The sequence below is a fragment of the Ursus maritimus genome (genome assembly GCF_017311325.1).
Source record: "Ursus maritimus isolate PB19 chromosome X unlocalized genomic scaffold, ASM1731132v1 scaffold_X1, whole genome shotgun sequence".
NCBI classification, from domain to species: Eukaryota; Metazoa; Chordata; class Mammalia; order Carnivora; family Ursidae; genus Ursus; species Ursus maritimus.
In genome coordinates, this window is record NW_024423319.1 from 51,162,784 (window position 1) to 51,185,843 (window position 23,060).

The 23,060-nt window shown below is 39.0% G+C and overlaps 1 protein-coding gene and 1 long non-coding RNA gene across 5 annotated transcripts in view; one reads left to right on the forward strand and one right to left on the reverse strand.

The window, feature by feature from the left end:
• The window catches only part of DIAPH2 (diaphanous related formin 2), a 1,070,037-nt gene extending 1,049,284 nt beyond the window's left edge, over nt 1–20,753 (reverse strand). The window contains exon 1 of one of the 2 annotated variants that reach the window (XM_040630182.1): nt 20,306–20,753. In XM_040630182.1, coding sequence (XP_040486116.1) covers nt 20,306–20,443 — 138 coding nt within the window. In that variant the 5' untranslated portion in view covers nt 20,444–20,753. The remainder of the gene's footprint in view (nt 1–20,305) is intronic. The other variant, XM_040630183.1, reaches the window with a different exon arrangement.
• A 92-nt stretch (nt 20,754–20,845) lies between these two features.
• LOC103673018 overlaps nt 20,846–23,060 on the forward strand; it is a 30,751-nt gene continuing 28,536 nt past the window's right edge. For all 3 annotated transcript variants that reach the window (XR_571280.2, XR_005834800.1, XR_571282.2), the window contains exons 1-2: nt 20,846–20,974; nt 22,008–22,080. This is a non-coding gene — a long non-coding RNA (uncharacterized LOC103673018). The remainder of the gene's footprint in view (nt 20,975–22,007; nt 22,081–23,060) is intronic.

Below are 23,060 nucleotides of genomic sequence, written 5' to 3' on the forward strand. Positions count from 1 at the left end.
TCATGTATTTATAACTCAGCAAGTTCCTGTCCTCTGCTTTAGTAGTAATACTCTTCGTGTTTCAAAAGCTCAAAAGGAATTTTGCAAGAGTCACAAATCTCTCATGAGAAAGCTGCCTAGCAAAGGATGACTCATGTCCTAAAAATCTATTTCTTTTTAGAGTAATTTTGTAATCCAACAAGGAGCCTGAAAGTTTTCCCAACTGATACACTAGAAAACAATGTTGCATTTCTATAGCTACAAACCACTGCACAAAAAAAAGATCATTCACTTTCAGTAAAACACGACAGGTAATATCTCTAAACTCAACAAATAGAAAATAACCACAAACATTCAATTTTGGCCTCAGTATCTTTGCCTTCAACTAAACTAAAACACTGAATAACATTTATATATCGTAACAGAAAGGAAGTTTACTTTTACTTTTAAGGAGTTGCTAAACCTTAAAACTCTGCATGTACCTTTAAAGTTTTATGTGCAAATCAACATAATTATTAATAACAATGATAACAGATATTATTTCATTCACGTTACAAATTAGGTTTTGTGTAAGAACTAGATTTGAACACAAATTAACACATACTTGGATATCCTGGGTATATGTAATCTTTTGTATATGGACAAATTTTCATTCCTTTGGCTCTTGTCTCAACTTCATTTGGACCCCTGTAATAATAATAACTTTAGAAGATGTATTAATAAAACCAAGTTGACAGTGTCTCTTAATACAAAGCTCATTTTTTCAGTGAATTACCCTAAGAGTGGCTGGAGTTCAAATCACAGCCCTGAGACTACTTTGCCATAGTTGTAAGCAATGTAGCTTTGTTTTGTCAGAGGAGATTCATATGTAAAAATGGTAATAAACAACCAAAGTATAACAACACTTCAGTGAGGATAATTTTACCCAGTTTTGTATATCATAAATCCTGCAGCTTCTCTTAGAACACTCTGGGAACGATAATTCAGCCTAGACAAAACACATTCAGCTTGACACCAGTAGTCTTGTATGTTAAGCAACCTGACCTTTAGAGCACTATTTGTAAAAACAAACAAACAAACAAAAAATTAGACTTGGACAGATCTACAGAAGAGGAGGCTGGGAGCAAGGGTCAATTAAGTCACTGTAAGTTATAACCGTAAGTTATAACTGATAACTGTTAAGTTATCAAAGTACACACTATTCATAGTACATGCCTCATTTCACAAATTTTCAAAGCTGTCAAATTAAAGCATGCCAAAAGGTATCAAAATTAATAGATGCCTCTGTATTTACACTACAAATAGGCCAATTATCAAAGAGTTTTGACAAAAGATTCTAGACTTCATGATATTTCCAATTATGAAAAGTCTAAAGTAAGGTCTGAAAGGTCTGATCACATCACTCCCCTACTCAGATACTCTACAGAATGAAGTCCAAACTGTTTAGAGGAGCCTCAGTGCTCACCATGATGAAACTGTAATCTCCCTCCAGACTGACCTCCACCACTCACATATGCACAACTGGGCCTCACTAGACTCTTAATTCTTCAAACTTGCTACAACTTCCTAATTCCCTTGGAGTTCTACAAAATGTCCCCTCTCCACTCTCTATCACTGTTTAAGAAAAAACTAGCTGCACTTCAACTATCTTCTGTTACCTATCTTTCCATGAAGTCACCCCTAAAACTCCCAGCACTCTCTACCTCTACAGTAGTAGCACTTATCACATTCCACCTTGCACCAAGGTTTGTACACATCAGACTCTCCAACCCGGTGTTCCCAGTGGGCAGGGACTATTTATTTTAGCACTTCAAAAATGCTCAGCATGATACTAGGGTAGGTTTCTCCAAAATGCTTATTAAATTTTATTAAATATTTAACAAGAATTTCCTCAGCTAACTTAATCCAACAATGATGAAATGTGTTAAGATGCATTTATGAGACTTAATAACATTTGTGATAGAAAAAAACATAAAAATATAAAATATTAAGTATATTTTAATAAAGCAGAAAAAATTATAGTTCATTTCTATGTTTTAATGACAATGTCACTCCTATAAAGGTAGCATGCTATCATAAAACAGCATGTATTTCAGAATCAGATTCAGTTAACCTAAGGCTCATTTCCTATATTTATAAAATGTGGAAAATAACTACATTTACATGTTTCTGATAAAAATTAAGTAAGTTGGTGATGTAAAGCTCCCAGAACGCCTGAAACAACGTAGGTTCTTGGTAAATGTTAATTCCCTTTCTCCACCTCACTTTTGAATTGGTAAAAAGTGCTTCATACCATCACCCATATTCAGTTACAAGGCAATTTCAGTCATAGACTTCTCTACAAGATATTAACTTATAAAATCAATGGGGCACCTGGGTAGTTCAGTTGGTTAAGCAACCAACTCTTGATTTCAGCTCAGGTCATGTTGTCAGAGTCCTGAGATTGAGCCCTGCACAAGCCTCCACACTCAGTGCAGAGTCTATTTGAGATTCTCTCTCTCTCTCTCTCTCCCCCGCTGCCCCTCCCCCCCACTCACACTCTCACTCTTTAAAAATAAAGAAATGTTAAAACAATTAAAAATGAAATCAGTAAGACTTAAAAAAAAAAACCTGCCTTTATAACTTTAATTTATATACGTGATGATCTCTCTACTGAGAACATCCTCATTTAACCTTACTAAACTGCCTTTCAGGGGCGCCTGGTGGCTCAGTTGGTTAAGCATCTGCCTTCAGCTCAGGTCATGATCCTGGGGTTCTGGGATAGAGCCCTACATCGGGCTCCCTGCTCAGCAAGGAGCCTACTTCTCCCTCTCCCTCTGCCCCTCCCCACCCTCATGCTCTCTTTCCCTCNNNNTCTCAGATAAATCAATAAAATCTTTTAATAATTTTTTTTAAATAAACTGTTTTTCATTCTTCAAAACCCAGGTCAGATGTGGCCTCTGTGAAGTCTCCCCTCTCCCTACTAGCAACTATATGTGGCATTCCAAACAATACTCTGCTCACACCTATTTATTATAGAACTTACTACTTAGACTTGTATGTCTCCCTTTTCTCACTAGTACATGGGCTCCTCAAGAGTAAAACCTATGTACAGCTGTTTTTATACCCTCAACATGATGCCTCATGCATAATAATGATTTGATGTGTGGAATGATTATACTCTATAACATATATTTATAATAAGTACAACTGTAAGTACAGCCATGCAGAATAATCCGGCTCTCTACAAGAAACTGAAGGTTGAAGTGGAATGAGCTGATCATGTCACTTTCAGGTAACAAAGATTTTAAGAAGTTACATGAAGAAATGGAAGGAAGGTACTTAGAATCCTCTGAGAAGAAAAAAAGGATAAGAGGTTATTTCAAGTAGATGGAACAATTTAGGAAACAGCTTCACTTAAATAAAGGGACAAACAGAAAAAGGAAGATAAAAAAAGATAAAATTAGGTAGCTTAACAGTAACCCTAAATATAAAAATAAGATTGGTCCCAATGAATTAGATTAGAAGTAGTCACTTTTGCTTTTGCTTCCCCTTCCTCCAGAGATGTGTCTAATAAGAAGTTGCTACAGCCAAGGTCAAAGAGGTTTCTGCCTGTGTTTTCCTGTAGGATTTTGATAGTTTGTCTCACATTTAGGTCTTTCATCCATTTTGAATTTAATTTTTGTGTGGGGTAAGAAAGTGGTCCAGTCTTATTGTTCTGTATGTTGCTGTCCAGTTTTCCTGATACCATTTGTTAAGGAGTCTATTTTTCCTTTGGATATTCTTTCCTGCTATCCAAAATTAGTTGACCATATAGTTGTGGGTCCATTTCTGGGTTCTCTATTCTGTTCCACTGATCTATGTGTCTGTTTTCATGCCAGTACCATACTGTCTTGATGACTACAGCTTTGTAATATAGCTTGTAATCCGGAATTGTGATGACTCCAGTTTTTTCTTTTTCAGAACTGCTTTGGCTATTTGGGGTCTTTTGTGGTTCCATACAAATTTTAGGATTGTTTGTTCTAGCTCTGTGAAAAATGCTGGTGGTATTTTGATAGGGATTACACTGAATTGTAGACTGCTTCATTTTAACAGTGTTTGTTCCATGAGCATGGAATGTTTTTCCATTTCTTTGTGTCCTCTTCAATTTCTTTCAAAAGTATTCTATAGTTTTCAGAGTACAGATCTTTCACTTCTTTAGTTAGGTTTATTCTTAGGTATCTTATTGTGTTTCGTGCAACTGCAAATGGGATCCATTCCTTGATTTCTTTTTCTGCTGCTTTATTACTGGTGTATTGAAATGTAATAGATTTCTGCACATTGATTTGATACCCTGAAACTTTGCTGAATTCACCAGAGTTCTAGCTATTTTTTGGTGAAATCTTTCGGGTTTTCTACATAGAGTATCATGTCTTCTGAAAACAGCGGATGTTTGACTTCTTCCTTGCCAATCTGGATGCCTTTTATTTATTTTTCTTGTCTGATCGCTGAGGCTAAGACTTCCAGTATTAAAATGAATTACTGGGACTTCATCAAGATAAAAAGCTTCTTACAGTAAGGAAACAATCAACAAAACTAAAAGGTAGCCTTCAGAATGGGAGAAGATATTTGCAAATGACATATATGATAAAGGATTAGTGTCCAAAATCTATAAAGAACTTAAACTCAACACCTAAAAAACAAATAACCCAGTTAAGAAATGGGCAGAAGACATGAATAGATACTTTTCCAAAGAGGACATCCAGATGGCTAACAGACACATGAGAAGATAGATGTTCAACATCACCCATCATCAGGGAAATACAAATCAAAACTATGATGAGATACCACCTCACACCAGTCAGAATGGCAAAAATTAACAACACAAGAAACAACAGGTGTTGGCAAAGATATGGAGAAAGGGGAACACTCCTGCACTGTTGGTGGGAATGCAAATTGGTGCAGCCACTGTGGAGAACAGTACGGAGGTTCTTCAAAAAGTTAAAAATGGAACTACCCTATAACCCAGCAATTGCACTATTAGGTATCTACTCAAAAGATACAAAAATACAGATTCGAAGAGGTACATGCACCCTGATGTTTATAGCAGCATGATCAATAATAGCAAAACTATGGAGAGAGACCAAATGTCCATCAACTGATAAAGGAATAAAGATGTGATACATACATACATACACACACACACACACACACACACACACAGGAATATTATTCAGCCACCAAAAAGAATGAAATCTTCCCATTTGCAACGCTGTGTATGGTGCTAGAGTGTATTATGCTAAGTGAAATAAGTCAGTCAGAGAAAGACAAATACCATATGATCACACTCATGTGGAATTTAAGAAAGAAAACAGATGAACATATGGGAAGGGGGGAAAAGAAAAAAAGGAGAGAGGGAAACAAACCATAAGTGACTCTTAACGACAGCGAACAAACTGAGGGTTGACGGAGGGACATGGGTGGGGGATGGGCTAAATGGGTGATGGAAATTAAAGAGGGCACTTGTTGTGATGAGCACTGGGTGTTGTATGTAAGTGATGAATCACTGAATTCTACTCCAGAAACCAATATTGCACTACATGTTAACTAACATCTTTTTTTTAAAAAGTACTCACTGACTTTCAATAGTCAAATAGGGAAGTTAACCTTGATTAAGTGGACCAGAAATCATAAAGGTCAGTCAGTGACTAATATTACAGTAATACAGTCTGGTGATAAGGAAAGAGCTTATCTTGAATAAGTAAACTTGATAAACACCATATGTATGTGTGTCTACATATCAAGTTAATTTTTATTTTCCCTGTAAAGAGAATATTAAAACAACCACTGCCATATAGTATTCCAGGCTTCACATGTGTCTCAGAGACATGAAGCAACAACTTTATGCTATTTTTGGTAGAACTGCATCATAATTAGGAAATGTCTTTCAGCAAACAATGATACGGTATTGAACTTTGATGTTAGAGTAGCTAGGAAGGTTTGGCATCAACTGCATTCAGGTAGTATTTGAAGAGGCATGTGATTGGCTGCAATTGTATATAGAGAAGAGCAGATAAAGAAAAAATTTTTGAGATAAAAGGCAAAGGAAGCCATTACCTTTGGCAGTCAACAAAAGCAGTGACAGGAGCTGCCAGAGAAGACTGTACCATGGAATGTAATGTCCATATAGATGATGAGTTAAAGTGACCAGCATCAAAAGTTGTTTAAGATGTCGAGGAATCAGCAGATGGAAAAATTCCCTTTTCAACTCATTAGGATGAGAGTGAATAAAAAAAATTTTTTCTCAGAGGTCAGAAATAAGTGATAAGAGGTAAAGTTTACAACAACAAAGTTGTAAATAGTCCAGTTCAGCAGATTTCCAGTAGTGGAAAAGAAGGAAATGAAAATAAAATTGGTAGGAGGCAATGAGACAAACAATGCTTCCTTGAAAACAGGGATAATCTGGCCCTGTCTCACAGAGGGAAGGACAGAATAGAAGAAGGAATGACTGGCTAAGGAGCCATAGGAATTTCTCACATTAAATAAACACAAACTCATAGAGACCAAAGCAGGGTTTCTCAACCTTGGCACTACTGACCTTTTGGGCAGGATAATTCTTTGTCATAGGGAACGGTCTTGCACACTGTAGGATATTCAACAGTATGCCTGGCCTCTACTCACTAGATACCAGTAGCACCCCCCTCCATTTGTGACAATCACAAATGTCTCCAGGCACTACCAAATTTCCCCTGGAAGACAAAATTGTGCCCTACTGAGAACCACTGGTGTAAAGAGAAAGAAGAACATACTTTTCGGGACAAGAATGTAACATCCTTCCTCATGTATTTTTCTAAAACCCAAGGCTCTTTAGAGCTCTAGATGAGGTCAAAAACAAAAGAAGGACATCAACAGCCAAGACCATATTAGGAGGAAATACAAATTTGTAAGAATAGGTAAGAGAGATATTTGAAAAACAGAAATTAAAAAAATACTTAGTTGGCTTAATTACCAGCTTTCCCAGTTATGTTTATATCATTATGTGAGCTTAAGATGTCCTTTACCTCCTGTTTCATACATATTGTACATAGTTCTATGAAAAGAACCAACACAGAAATTTTAACTCATGCAAGTTAGTGATCGTAAGTATGAAACAGCCCTATTTCCAGGCATATACTGGTATAACTATGATCTGTTTTATTCATCACATTTTTTAATTAAAAGCTCCCTTTTCCTCTTGGAAGGATGATGATTAAGACTGAAGGGCTAGAACTCAAATCATATACACACTTCCATATTATTTGGCATGTAAGCCCATAGTTTAGGACTCTATTACTTGCCACACGTCAACACAAAAATAGTTTGTCACAACACTTTCAGCAGGCTAATTAAAAAAGATAGCACTTGGCTGAATATGCCACACTTTTATAGCAGCCAATCTTTAGGCAAAGCAGTCACAAGAAACAGCAGGAGAAGGTAGGTGGTTCTTGGCACTCCCCTAAACAAGAAACAATGCACATCGTTACTTGTGGACCAGGAGATAGCATTAGTTTTTCCAAAGCAGTTTTACTTCACACAAAATTTCACAAACAAAAGGGAAATGGGCAGAGGAGGAGAGATAGAAACTAAAAGATCAATCAGGCAATTTGGCTTGCAGTGTAACCTGTCCAGAAGCTACGCTCTTCATGGCTAACATACAAAGACAAAAAAGAGAATCATATGCAATATGCAACAGTTGTAAAGTACGGTAGGCCTTGTGTTGACCATGAAATTATTTAAGAGGCCAGATTGATATTTTTAAGAATTATGTTCATATATCCTTAAAATACACAGCCGTATCACTTTCGTCCTCATGGCTATTTTCTAGCAAGTGGTCACATGTCTGATCCACTACTTCATGGCAATGATTAAAAGAATTTTAACTACTGATTGTCAGTGGCACTAAAATGAATGGCCCTTGAATTTGGTCTTCTTACATAAGCATAGTGCAAATGTAGGCCAGGTCCAACCATCACCAGTCTAGAGAACCACTAGGTCTTCAGGTCAATTCAGAGCCAGTCTGAAATTTAGGGTCTTAGACAATATAGAAAATAATGGTTAAAAACATGGATTTCGGGGCACCTGGGTGGCGCAGTCGTTAAGCGTCTGCCTTCAGCTCAGGGAGTGATCCCGGCATTATAGGATTGAGCCACACATCACGCTCCTCTGCTATGAGCCTGCTTCTTCCTCTCCCACTCCCCCTGCTTGTGTTCCCTCTCTCGCTGGCTGTCTCTATCTCTGTCGAATAAATAAATAAAATCTTTAAAAAAAAACCATGGATTTCATAGTCACACTGGTCTTGAATTCCAAATTCACCACTATATTTCATTGGGCAAGTTACTTACCTTTTCTGCACACTTCTCCTCACCCACAAAATAACTGATGTGAGGACCAAATGAGTCACTATTGATGGGGGAGGATATCTGCCATCAATCCCTGAGCAACTCTGAACATTCTTACTGGGTAGAAAGGCCCTGAGACTGAAAGGCCCTGACAGCACTTTAGCCAGGCCATTTCCAAGGGCTGTGTTTAAAGCCAGTGACCCTGGGGGCACCTGGGTGGCTCACTTGGTTAAGCGTCCAACTCTTGATTGATTTTGGCTCAGGTCATGATCTCAGGGTCATGGGATTAAGCCCTACATTGGGCTCCACGCTCTGCAGGAAGTCTGCTAGAGATTCTCTCTCTCCCTCTGCCCCTCCTCTCTGTCTCTAAAATAACTAAATAAGTAAATGAAAATAAAGCAAGTGGCCCTGATCATGAGGTAATAATACCACCCCTCCCCAAAGAGCAGGCTCACTTCTGCTTACCATAAAAGTGGTAAATGCCTCCAAACTCAGGTTCCTCTCCTGTAATGCAACTGTCTACCAGTGTAGGCATCCATCCTGGTCTACCTTGTAGAAGAAACTAGGACCATAGTGAACCAGCGTGTCATGCTGATATTCTGGCTACTGCTTTTGCAATGAATAATAAACCATCTTTTGTTGTTGACCCAGAAGTCTCGAGTCTTCTGCAATCATTCATGAAACAGCAACAGGTATATAAGCAGGGTAAAATCCCAGACCTTTTACAGTTCTTGACAAATATATGCAAGGCATTTAGAATAGCAGCTGGCACATATGATGTTGTTCGTTATTGAGAAACACCGCTGGGCAGGCTTGAGTACTATACTTGGTCACTGAACCAAGGAAACCACCCAAAGATTAGGATGATCTAGGGCAGAGCCAGCACTCTCTAGGGCCCTTCACACAATGCACGATTAAAACAATGTTGATGTGACCTTCCCTGGGCAGAGCCCACATTCTCTAGGGCCTGTCACACAATGAACGGTTAAAACAATGCTGATGTGACCTTCACCAAACCAGGCTAACTCAGACCCCAGAAACAGTAAAATTAACTTGTATTTTCACCCATTAACATTCAGACTTAAACTGTTATCTTTCATAATTACCAACTTTTCATCTAACTAGAACCCACATGTCATGTGTTTATTTTACGAAAGATTCATTACAGCTGTCAACAACCTTTGACCCCCGCCCCCCCACCCTGTACATCAGACCTGAATGGAACCTTAAAGACGGTTTATTTCAACTCCCTTATTTTACAGAATAAACTGACACCCTGAGAGAAGATAAATGACTTGCCCAGAGTTACATTTTAAAAAGTAGTCAGCTTACTTTCTATACAACCTCTTTAAATTGCCAGAAATTAACTCTTAAAATAAAACTTAATAAGTTAGATACCCTATTTAGCTTATTTCAACTCTGTACAGCTTATGAAATACTCTTAGATTCTATAAAATGTGGAATCATGAAAACACAGTGGTGGTACTAGGATCAAAATGCAATATCTACTAGTTTATGGCAGCATGATTGATGATGGGTGTGGATGGGAAATGCTTTTAAATAAATCTCTGTCATATTCAGTAATTGATTTCATATCCAACGGCCATCCTTCTGCATGTTATTTCTGTGGCCAAGCAATAGGATACACCATTAATAATATTCACAGAAACCAGTAAAAACAACAAGGAGTAAGATGATCAGAGTTAGAAACATGCAAGTGTTAACAGATTATTTAAAGGGAGAGGGGTGAAAGCAGGGATATGTAACTTATCTTGATCCACAACTAGCTACAGCAAAGCTTGTAGGAAGAGTGCGATAAACTGGGCCCAGAGCCCTGCTTAACTCCTACGTCAAAGTACAACTAATGCCTCAATTCCATTATACAGAGATATGGCCCCTTAAAATTTTATTTGGTCTCAGACCTACTCAGCCATATAAAGATAGAAGATTTTGATCTCACAGAAATTCACAAGATCATCTTGATTAAGCAAGTATAGGCTATACAAAGGAAACCTAAGAATTCAGAGACAAAACATACATGAAAAGCCAAACCACCAACATGGAGAAAATCCAGGCCTTTTTTTTTTTTTTTTTTTTTTTTTGCACTGTAAAATCATTCTTCCCTTTAATAGCTTGTTTAAAGACCATTAGCTATTCAACCAAAGGGGAGGAAAAATGTAAGCTAATACACTGCCAGTGAAAAACAAGCTGTGAGGTCAGCCTAAGAAAAGATTATTTCTACTCACAAATGTTTTATGTACACACTGACTCTTCTGGAAAACACTGATTTTGTAATGTGAGGTACTAGACTGTAAGGCACATTAGAGGAAATGCTTCTGCCAAACTTATTTTAACCCATCTTAAATTTCTATAGGTTCTTGCCTTATAGTAACATAAATGATAATAGATGTTATGACACAAACTTTTAAAAAAATGCAGTTTTACCTGTACAATCTGTAACCATGTGAAGCACTGTGGAACAATAATGTCAAGAAAATCACTGGAAGGAGTGCATAAAGGAAGGAACCTTAAGTTAGAGAAAGTAATCAACATATTGAACTTGTACGCTAGGTCCTCAAGAACACAGCCCTCTACAACTGAGGACTGTAATCATTTAAAGGCAAATGCAGTCAGGTTTAGGATAACATATTACATAGATATACACCTTATATTCTTTTTTCAGAATTAATGACAAATGGAAAATACTTATTCTAAGTGAGACATTACACTAAGTCCTGTGCCTTGCTGAATTTCCTATCAGGTATGAGAATGAAATACACAAAATAAAGATATAAGGAATATAATAAATCTAGTTTAAATGCAGTTGCTAGCCAATGTGGCACCTTTGTGTGTATTACAAAAAACAGCCCCCAGAAGATAACAGTCTTGGGACTGAGCACATGATTTGGTAAGTGATGTGACCTTCGTGGTCTCACATACTCGAGCATAGTGGCCCAGGTCTCCATTACACATACAACTTCAAAATATAAGTGTATAGTTTATACAAGGTCTTGCTTTCTACATATAGCATCTTCCTAAACAGCTTCAGCCAGCATAATATTCTATTAAGCATTTGAAATTTTATCAATGATGGATTTCAAAGCACACAGAATAATACCTCCATAGCTTTTTCTCCCCTCAGCAAAACAAAACCCATGCCACAACAACGACCCAGCCCAACAATTATCACTCATCTCCTGTTTGGAGGAAAGTTACCACCTGACTGGATCAGTAAATAGCCTAGAAGTTGCCGAGTGGAAATGGATTACTAGTCTAAATTTACTTGAATCCAAAATTCAAGAAATGATATGCCTAATGCCTTCCTGTATAATAACAGCACTGAATTGCTCTCTGAAAAGTAGTGGTTACACAATTTCTTTAGTAAATCTGTGTGGAGTCTAGGCTTTTTGCCCAAGTTGATTTTTCATACTTACCCACACCACCCATCCCCAGCTCCACCACCACATTAGTGTAGCCTGATTTTCAATTTTAATCCCACAAATATCTAAATAAGAATACTTAATAGTTCAAAGTTCTTTGTAAAGGTTTGCTCATCCAATTACCCATATTCAGCAACCTAGAGTATATTAAAGTGGCTAAAAAACACACCTCGATTACCAAATTGGCATTCGTATTGAAATTAAAACTAGAGCTAGTAACATACACTTAGTTGTGTGTGTGTATCAAAGAGTTATATGAACCCTTTATCCAAGAACTCAAGAACAAATTTCCTTTGCCCAACTATCTACAACATTTCTCTGGGAAGAAAATACTTACGCATAAACCCCACCCCACTTCACAAATTGCAAAATGAAGAATGAGTGATTACCCAACCGGTGAGTGGAGCCAAAAGTCTTAATTTGGTCTCTTTTCTATGGCACATAGTAGCTGTTCTATGGAGTCTCTCCGCACTTGCACAGACAACCTTTCCAGATACTTCTACAGAGGGGGCTGCTGGGTGGTTCAGTCAGTTAAGCGCCTCACTCTTGGATTTTGGCTCAGGTCATGACCTTGGAGTCCTGGGATTGAGCCCCACATCAGGCTCCGTGCTCAGTGCAGAGTTTGCTTAAGAGACTCTTCTCTCCCTCTCCCTCTGCCCCCCCCCACTCGCACACGCTCTCGCTCTCAAAAATAAATAAATCTCAAAAAAAAAGAACTAAAGACAGACGTGAACTTAACTGGAGCTGATACTTTGTGATAGCACTTTATGTGGAGTAACTTTAAATGAAAGTTTACCACTAACTTTGGGGTGCCTGGAGGGCTCAGTTGGTTAAGCATCCAACTCTTGGTTTTGGCTCAGGTCATGATCTTAAGGGTCCTGAGATCAAGCCCCACTTTAGGCTCCACGCTCAGTGGGGAATCTGCTTGAATAGCCTCTTCCTCTGCCCCTCCCCCCACTCGCACATGCACACTGTCTTTCAAAATAAATCTTTAAAAACATTTTACCATTAACTTTAAGTTGTATTTGTTTAAGGAGCTCGGTGATATGTATATTAATTAGGCACACATTAGATTAAAACTCTATTTTTGGAGGCAATTAGGGATATTTGAATAAGAGTTAAGTATTAGATGATACCAAGCAATACATTACTTTTTAAGATGCAACAGTGGCTACATTAAAAAATGTGGCTACATTAAAAGAAAGTAATTTTGACAGAAGCACACTGAAATATGTAGGAGCAAAATGATATCTATCTGGGATTTGCATTAAAATACTTTAGCAACGAAAAAATAAAGGATAGGTAAAGCAAATGCTGAAAATCTAGATAACTACTAGACTGGGGGTAACAGATATATGGTGATTCGTTATAATAACCTCTTTACTTTTTAATATGTTTGCAAATTTTTATGTATTACAAAAAAGGCCATATTAACTAGCCCATATTACAAATAAAGTGACAACTTTATTTTTATCTCTTTTACTTTTAACTAGGTGAGAGATCGACAAATTAAGGATAGACAAAAATTCCTCATAATTTTGACCAACTCTTTACCAAAGCATGTGGGTATCCATCCCAGAATGACAAATAGATTTAGGACTGTACCTGTTTTCTCCCTTGGGTGACCACGAGAATTACCAGGTGATTTAATCAATAGCCTTTGGGAAATAATACATTCCTAATGAAGTCTTGGATTCCTACATAGACCTGCATGAGTAGCCACCCAGAAGCTTCTCACATGAAGCAGGCACTGCTATATAGAGCCTTAACAGGAGAGACCGGTGGACAATTTGACAGTATTTGGTAGCTTACTCTCCCCAAAGCAATACAGAAAAACCTTCATTAAACAAAAGCCTGTGTAAGTGGTGATTAGTAAGAATTTTGTTTGCCACATTCTTTCATGAGAAAGGCACAAATACCCTTTCCCCAGGCCACCTCACATAAAGCAAACAAAAACCAGAATTCACTTGAATGTCTGCTCAAGCTATACCCAGAATAAGTCAATCAGACTGAAACAGATTCAACCTAATCAGATAAATAAGTTTTAAATTAGTATGAGTTCATGTCTGTTACTTACAGTCATAATAAATGGCTATGTAAAAATATATCTCAACCTTCCTTTATATGCATCAATTTTGAGCGGTCTTCCTACAAGAAGACAATGGGTATCCCAAGATGCCTACTTGGATATCAAGTATATAACTATTATTTCAAGTCACCTAGCCATCATCTTAGTCTCTTCAGTTGAGACAAAATAGCATATCAAACACCTCAAATCTGACAGAAGGAATTGGTCTCCTCTGCATGGCAGACTGAATACAGGAATAGGGGAAAGTTGGGTCCTCAATAATAATCCATATGGTGCTAGTGATAACCAGTAATATGTAACCAAACGTGCTGATTCATGGAAATTAGCATATATTATGTGTGCATAATTTTCAGGGTATCCTGTTATTTAAAGTGTTCTTTGGGACCAGATTGGCAAAGAATAGGATTTCACTTCAATGACATACTGCTATTGCCAGAGGTCTTGGTACTTGGAGTAAACTCCAGGTGGATTATAAATCTAATGATTCCAAAAAGGAACAGAAAGAGAGACTGAGTAATTTTTCACTTTCAGAGACTCTAAAGTGTAATAACTCAGTGCTATAAGTACCTTTTGCAATGGAAGTGACAGATTTTAAACTTATCTCTAGGCCAGTCCCCTTAACATATCAATGACTCAGTTTCCTTATTTGCAGAACAGCAGTAAGCTACACAGCAAGGCAGAATGCCAAAGATATCTAATAAACATTTTGTTTTGTTTTAAGATTTTTATTTATTTGTCAGAGAGCGCGCGAGCACAAGCAGGGCCAGCGGCAGGCAGAGGGAGAAGCAGACTCCCCACTGAGCAAGGAGCCAGATGCCGGACTGGATCCCAAGACCCTGGGATCATGACCCAAGATGAAGACAGATGCTTAACCAACTGAGCCAGCCAGGCGTCCCTCTAATAAACACTTTTAAGATTTTATTTATCTATTTGACAGAGTGACAGCCAGTGAGAAAGGGAACACAAGCAGGGGGAGTGGGAGAGGAAGAAGCAGGCTCCCAGCGGAGGAGTCTGATGTGGAGCTCAATCCCAGAACACAGGGATCACGCCCTGAGCCAAAGGCAGACGCTTAATGATTGAGCCACCTAGGCGCCCCTAATAAACATTTTTTAACAAAAATTTTAAATGTGTCAAATTGATAAACTGAAAGAAAGTGGTACCCTGCTTCTTAAAAAATCCTACAGTAAAAAAAAAAAAAAAAAACACGTTAAATTCACATCTTATATACATCCAACAGAATTATCAGTAAAAGGTCAGAATGTATACTCCTCCAAATGGACAAATGGAATAAGGAATCAATCAACATATAACCATATTATGGTACTTTATACCACAGTAATATTAGAGCTATCAAATTGCAAGAAAGCCATTAAACCATCCAACCACAATCACACTTGATTCAGGTAACATAGGGGGTTAATAGTAATGCTGTGTATTTGTATAGCAATATGGAATTTTCTAAATGCTATCTCATTCATTCCTGTGTTTTATCTAAACCATCTTGTAAAGCCAATCAGATAGTCATTATGTCCAACTGGCAGATGTTAATGAAAGGGCTCAAACTCCCGCCTTTAAACAGTTCATCAGAGATCACAAGCAAATGAAAGATAAAATAAACACTGGAACCCAGGTCCTTTGGTCCTCCATTCAGTATTCTTTTGCCAATAATCTGAAGTCTCCTACTAGTAACAATAAAGTGTTTCTTGGGTCATAAGTTTTAATACTTTTTTTCTGCATGGAAGTTCAGGCTCTGTCATCACAGGAATCCAAACAAAAAAGGGGATAGAGGAGTTCTCCCAGACAAGAAGTTTCTTGAATTTCAAAATAGACAAAGGACACAGAGGGATGTACAGATAGGTTCATTGGATGGAGTATTTTTTTAAAAGCCTATTTTCAACAATTTACACTCTCAAAATGACTGACCTATAGGGAAAGAATTCCCAGCTAATAATCATTTACTGAGTAGTTTTGCACCCAAGCACTGGTGTTCAACGTTTTCAAGAACAGGCATAAAGTGGGACCACTGCCCAGAAGCACTTTAAAATCTCTGTAGATACAAAATCAGCATGTAACATTCAGGCTCACAATAGTTATGAGTTCAGAACAAGGAAAAGCCTTTGATAAGCTGAAGTAATCAGTGAAGTTTTAAAGAAAGTATAAGGGAATTTTGAGACACAAGCTGGGCTGTGAAAGGCAGGTGAGATTTATAAAGGAGAAATCAGGTGGATATTTCAAATTTGGTGAAGATGTTCAGCAACGGATGTGAGGCAATGGAGTGGCAGGAGGAAACTGAAGAGCAGAGAAATATGCCTAGTAAATAGATGAACAAGTAAATGGATGAGTACATGAGCTGCAACTGGAATCCAGGTTTCTAAACATCAAACTCCTATGCCACTCTGTTCCTCCTAACTGGTCTTCTTGCCTCCATCCTGGCACACCTCTCCAAGAAATTCACCATTGTATTAAGTTTCTTTAATTCCAATCAGGCCAGTCACCTGCTTAAATCTCTTCAATGGCCTTCTGTGGCTTACAGAAGGAAGTTGAAACTCTAAAATGGCATACAAATATCTATCATGATCTGGACTCTCTCTTTGCTAGCAGGTCCACCATATGTACCCTTTGTTTCAGCCATTAACATCTACACACAGTTCCTTTATTAGGCATGTTACCATATCTCTCTACCTTTGTATATGTTGTTCTTTGAACCTAAAAATGCCTTTCTTTCCCCTTCTTCAACTAATGCCTTACTTTTCAAGCTTTGGTGCAAGTATCACCTACTATGACAAGCCTTTCCTTGTCACACTCAAGCATCCAATTAGATTTAGATGCCTCTCCACAATATATCACCCTCTTATGCATATTCCTACGATTCCTTATCACACAGCTCTTTAATCATTAACTTCCCTGTCGCCCCCACTAGACTAGGAGCATCTTTGTATCACCAACCATCAGAATGCCTAGCATGGAGTAGGTGTGCAGTAAATGTTTGTTGCATAAATGAACTCAGTGGGCTCAACTTTATCAATTAAATCAAAACATGATTTATCCAATTAAAAAACCAAGCCAAATATTCAGGAAGTTATACAATAACCAAAAAATTAACTTTTGTTACATAAAGTTACTAATTTGACTCCACTATCTAAAGAACCAAAGGCTTCAGGAATCATACAGAAACACAAAGTCAAAATGCAAAAACATCTAAGAATGTTAAGCCACTCTACACCATTGTGTGGGGGGGGGGTGTTAGTTCTACCTTAACAATAGCCTCTTTTAATGGTCAAATCATTGCCTTAAATATGTGGGATTCAAGATGCAGCTCCTTCATAATACTTCTAGAGCTCTACTAGATTTGACAAAATACACTACACGATTGACACCAAATTACTAATTAATTTAAGATTCATGCTGCTTGATGACATGCTACAATCTGGGCCTAACCAAAGAGTTACATAAAATACAAAGCTTTACTACTAATGCATCATTCAAAATGTGAGAAGTCCAAGACTGCCTTCAGTAAAAGAATTGAAAAGGGTCATTATGAGGATTCACAGATGTAGAAAATTAAACTAAGTTCTGTTAAATTTTTATTTAATCTTAAACAGATCTCATTAAAGTCCTAAAATGTCACTTTGAAAAAATTATAATAGCCAACAAAAAAAATTCTAATACCCATCAAAAGGTTGAGATATAAATTAAAGTAATTCCTCTCAACAGAAAACATAACTTCCTTCTCCAGTTTTCCAGAACAATGACGAACTAAATGAAAACAACTGAATCACAAGCCTCATACTTTAATGACTTCACTATAACTGTTACTTTTTCTATGTAATGGAAACTTTCATCTTAGCTAATACTATATATAGACATTATCTAATTAACTTCTTTTTACTCCCAGATGAATAATCTTCAAATCAATCATCTGTGTGACCAGTACTATTTCCCTTCTCCCTTCATGGCTGACCTCCTCCTCTCCCTAGTAACTTGGAGTGGAATCAACTGGCATTTCCTTTACTCTCTCTCTTCGGTAACCCAATAGTTCTTAGTCTTCTATAGGTGACAGGTGCCTTTGAGAAACTGATGAAAACTATGAGACCCAGAAAAATGAATGTACCTACATACACTAAAATTTTTTCATACAATTTCAGGAGCTTAAGAACCCCTATCCCCCACAATCACCTACACGAATAATTCCTACGACCATATAGCTCTCTTTTACAATCTACACCACAACTCCAGATGAATTCCATCCTAAAAGGCCTTAGAAGAACATGTTGAGCACTTCAGTAAGACAACTTAAAATAATGAAGTAAGGCATTTATTTAAAAAAAAGTCTATCAAGTCTTGTGTTTGGTCAACTTGCTTGCCTTAAAATGTGCTGAAATGTCTTCCTAAATTTGTTTTTATTAACTCTGACATATCTGCTTGTAAAATCATGTAAGTCTCAAAAGTTTATTTGAGCAAAAAAAGGAAGTTCCAGTTGCTATTAACAAACTCTTGGATTCAAATACGTGTTCTACTATGTCAAGCTATGTTCAACACTGAATGCTGTTAGCTAGTAAGTGAAAGTGATACCATCTCATAAGGATCTAGTTACCTCGTCAAAGCAAGTAAAACATAAAAGATGAAACAGGACAAATACCAAAGGGAAAGGAAGAATATAATCAAGGTGTTATTACTAACAGACGTAAGTGCTTTCTTGAAAGTGTAGTTCCTAAAAGTAGAAGCTTCTTGCTGGATGTACTAAACTATTCGTGGACCCTGAGTTCACTTTTATTTTTGCTTAAACTTTTAATCACTGTTAAATCACAGTTTTGTACTGGGTCAAAAAAATAAAAATAAAAAAGGAAGCATGATCACTCTTTTACCGCAAACTGATAAATTTCAAAATCACATCAGAATTTTTAAATATATTAAACTTTGGTGATACACTAACAAAACTTTTCTAAGTTTCATGATGCTGGGGGCACCTATTAAACCCATTAACCCTTTGCCAGCATAGACAATTCACAAAAAGCTGTTTCTTAATTTTAAATACTGGGTTAACAGGACATATCAAGTAACCAAGTTCTCAATTTGCCTCAAGTTAGGGTGGAATTGATGAGACTTTAAACTGTTCATTTTATTCTACCCCACTAGGTCCCTTCCCACACAATGGAAATCTGTGTATTTCCTGAAATAATACTATGACCATTGTCTTCCAGTATGGGCAACCCATAATTGAAAGGCAAATTGGAAGCAAGAGAGAGAAGTGCAACAGGTACAGACCAAACGATCAGCTGCCATAAGAAAAGGCTTTAGTAATGTCACTGTCTCCTCCCCTATTGTTTAGTTGCTGGTTAAAAACGAAAACTAAATATGCAACATGTGCTTGTACTTCAGAGTTAGAGGCAGAACCTTCAAACAGGATTTACTTGCTGAGTTTGTGCAGGAAAACTATTTTCCCTCATGCCACCCAAATTATAAACTTTATTGATAAATGTCCGCGTATTTGCCATGGTTGGAAAAAATACAATGTAGTTAATCTATTTTGTTAACGTTACCAGTTTTTAAGTTTCACTATTAAACCATTTTCATATAAACTTTAAAAAAAAAAAAAGAGGAACCCTTTTAACTGATGAGTTGAGGAAACTCCAGTATTTCCCAACCTAATACCAGGCCCCATAGATTACATTCCTCTGCACATTAAGTCAGTGGCAGGAAATGGACTGCTACCACTGGTTCACACACTTTCAGGGCAATGAAACTTGGGCAGTCTTACTGCTTTTGAGCGTTCTTAATCAACTAAGTGGAAGTACTGTAATGACTCTATTATATACACAACAGTTGGTGGTACCTCACCCAGCCTCAAACTCCCACGCTCGCCCCACACTTACAAAGAAATGTTTCTTGTGAGAGCACATGGAAGAGGCAACGGGAAAAAGCGCACGTAGGCGACTCTTCCTTAGATTTCTGGTAAAGTAGAAAGACGAGGAGCCTACGCTGTGCGGTTTTTTTAAGAGCGGGGCTAGTTTGCAAGTCTGTGGGTGGGCTTCCAAGTATTTGGATTGAAAAGAAGAGAGGTTCCCCTGCCCGGACACTAAGCATTAAGAGTCAAAACCCAGCAACTGACTGAGGGGAGAAGGAAAGGAATCGCGGAGATTCGTGTCCACAAGTTAGACAAACAACAGACCCTACCCAGTACTCGGGAGTCTCCCCAAGTTGGGGTGGGGCCTTTCTCCTTTCCGCACTGCCTCCCGCAATGATAAGAGCGAGAAAGGGGTTAAATGGAGAAGGGGGTGCTCTTCCGCCCCCGCGCCGTCTCCGCGCCTCGGCTTGGCCGCTCCTTTAGCGGCTCCCCGAGTAGCACAGCGAGACCGCGGTTAGCCTTGGAAGGGGGCCCCGGGTCCCCCCGTGCGCAACAGTCGGAGGATCCCGGGGCTCTCGCTGTACCCAAGGCCGGCGGGGACTGCGGGAGCACTCACCAATTTGGGTTTGTTTTTCGTTTCCTCTTCGTTGGCGGCCCGGTTCCCCGTGCTCCGCTTGTTGCTCCGGCCCCCACCGGGTTCCTCGCTGCCGCCTCCCGCTCCCGACGCCGACGCCGCCGCCCCGGGCTGCTCCATCTTTCTCCGGCCCTATCACCTGTGACCTGTAACCCCACCTCTCCTCAACTTGGGGAAGCCCCTCGGGGTGGTCCCGCTGCCCCAGCTGATTCGGTATCACCTCTTCCTGTGTGAGAGTGTGTCTGCCTGGGGAGCTGCCGATTTCAGGTTCCCGGCTCCCAGGCACCCCCGACGCAACACGCCGTTGCCACTACTCGGCGCTGGGGCAAGCCCTACCCCTGAGCAGCTGCAGTTACCGCGGTCGCTGGCGCCGCCGCCCTGAGGGCGGTGTTTAGGGTGGAGGGAAAGTAGGTGCCTATCTCTTTAAGAGGGCCTCGACACACGTGATTCATCAAAGTACCCGCAGTCAGCCGCCTGGGCGCCGAAAGCTGCTTCCTACTCCCAGTGCCGAGCGGGCCCCAGCTACTGAGCATGCCCAGCGCAACGACGGGAGCCAGAGGATAGCAGAGGACTTGAAGCTGCGGTTAGGCACTGATTTCCCTTCCTAGGGGCCTAGCGTGAAATGGAAAGGAACTAGTCAAGAGAAAGGAGGTATAGCCCATTTTAGAGATGGGGAAACTGAGGTCCAGAAGGGCTCAAGTATGAGTTTAACTGGCAGGTCTCCCTGAATATCAGCTTCTGCTAGTGTAGGCCAGAGCACCTTCCCCACAGAGGCCTTGCTGGGGGTGTGGTCCTGCTAGGCTCTGTGGGAGGGGTGGATTGGTAAAACAGCTGAAATCTTATAGGAAAACCACCATTGGGAGCGCTGATTAATTGCCTAGACAGACTGTATGGGTCAAAATGGACAGAGGGGGTGCTTTGGATTGCCATGATTGCTTTGCGATCCAAGCAGTACAGTCGTTCCTTTATTTCCATGCTGCGGGTAGTAGAAGCAGAAGGCATCCACTAATCTTGGGGGAAGGGGGAGCAGTTAAGGCTCTTTAACCAAAGCACCTATAGAGAGCTAGCAATTGGATTGAGTGCTATTTTCAGTTTCTGGGACTAGTTTAGGTTTAGGGTTGTTGTGGGGAGTAAGATCATGTGTGTCAAAGCTTTGTTTAAAACGTAAATCTCCAGACAAATGCTAGGTGTTTTGTGCAGCAGTAGCAGGGTACTGTAAGCATTGTTAGTCTTTAGTGCTTGGGTTGTCAGGAAGAGGCCGAGGCTATATTTCTAACATCTTTTTTAAACAGGGCCCTCTAAAAATAGTGTTCACACTGAGAACATTGCAGGGACAGAGCACGATTTGAATGAACCACCACGATAGAATAAAAGCACATATGTTAGAGAAGCCTGAAAGGTAACCTCAGATGCTAAGTCTATTAACATGTCCATATGCCTGTTAGTCAGATATCTAACGGCCACGACTTCTTTTGCCCTCCCCTTTTCAACCTAAATTTAACTATGCTGAATCTAATTTGTTTATGAGCATGTTTATTGAGCGTGCATTATGATAAATTAGACCATGCTATAGATGTGATGAGGCAGTTAACTGGGACAGTAGAGTGAGAAGAACATAACATATCTAAAAACAGTTTTAATCCTGGCTTTGTCATTGTCGCTAACTTTCTTTTTAATCATGCAGGTGGTAAACTACCCAAAAACAGCACAGAAGAGGAAATACATGCTCCCAGACAGGGTGGACAAGGAGCCCTAAGGTAAATTTGCTTTGTCTAAGTTTCTATCTTAAAAATTGATGTGTATTTTGAATTCAACTCACTATATGCACACAAACACATACGTGATTTAAATTACTTAAATGTTTCCCCTCCTGCAAAATTGAGTAAAAATGCATGCTACAGAAAGGCATGACTGTTTATCCAATGCTTTCTTCCAATTCCTGTTTAAGAGATGTGGATGTGGGTGAGAATCCCCCAAACTCAAACACGGCTCAATAATCTGCTCCGTGGGTATTTATCAAGCTCCTTAGGGTATATCAGGTGCTATACTGAGTGTTCTGGGTTAAAAGAATGAAGTGGACACACTTTCTGCCCTTTAGAACCTCATGGTCTACTGGGAGATACAGACCATTGAAAAACTGCATTTCAGTAAAACAGATATGAACAGGGAGCTCATAGAGCACATGAGGGAGGTAAACCACCAGAATGTCAATGTTCCAGGACACCTCCCCAAAGAGAATGATGTTTGACCTAAGTCTTAAGGGTATAATTAAAGTTAGTAAGTATTTCTTGACAGCCTACTAAGTGTTAGGTACTGTGCTAGACATTGTGGATACAATAGTGAACAAGACAGATATGGCTTGCTCTTATAAGGCTTTCAGGCTATTGGAAAGCATATTAAACAAAACTGTGTTGAGCAATTATAAGGCAAAGAAAGAGGGTGAAGAGCATTTCAGGCAAAGGAAATGACAATAGCATGTGCAGAGACCCTATGGTTAAGAGATTGGAGGCATCTGGGGGAGAAGGCTTCTGTTGCCAAGAGAAAAAGTGGAACAGATAAGCAGCTTCCAGATCATGAAGGACTTGTAGGTCTCATCGGTGTGGTTTTAAAAGGGGAAGGCGTTGTAATACAAATTACCTCTGTTTGGAGTATGTCAATAAACTTGAAAATGGATTGACATTATTTCGAATATAAGGTTGGGTTTCACTATCCTCAGGCTAAGTGAAGCTACATTTGA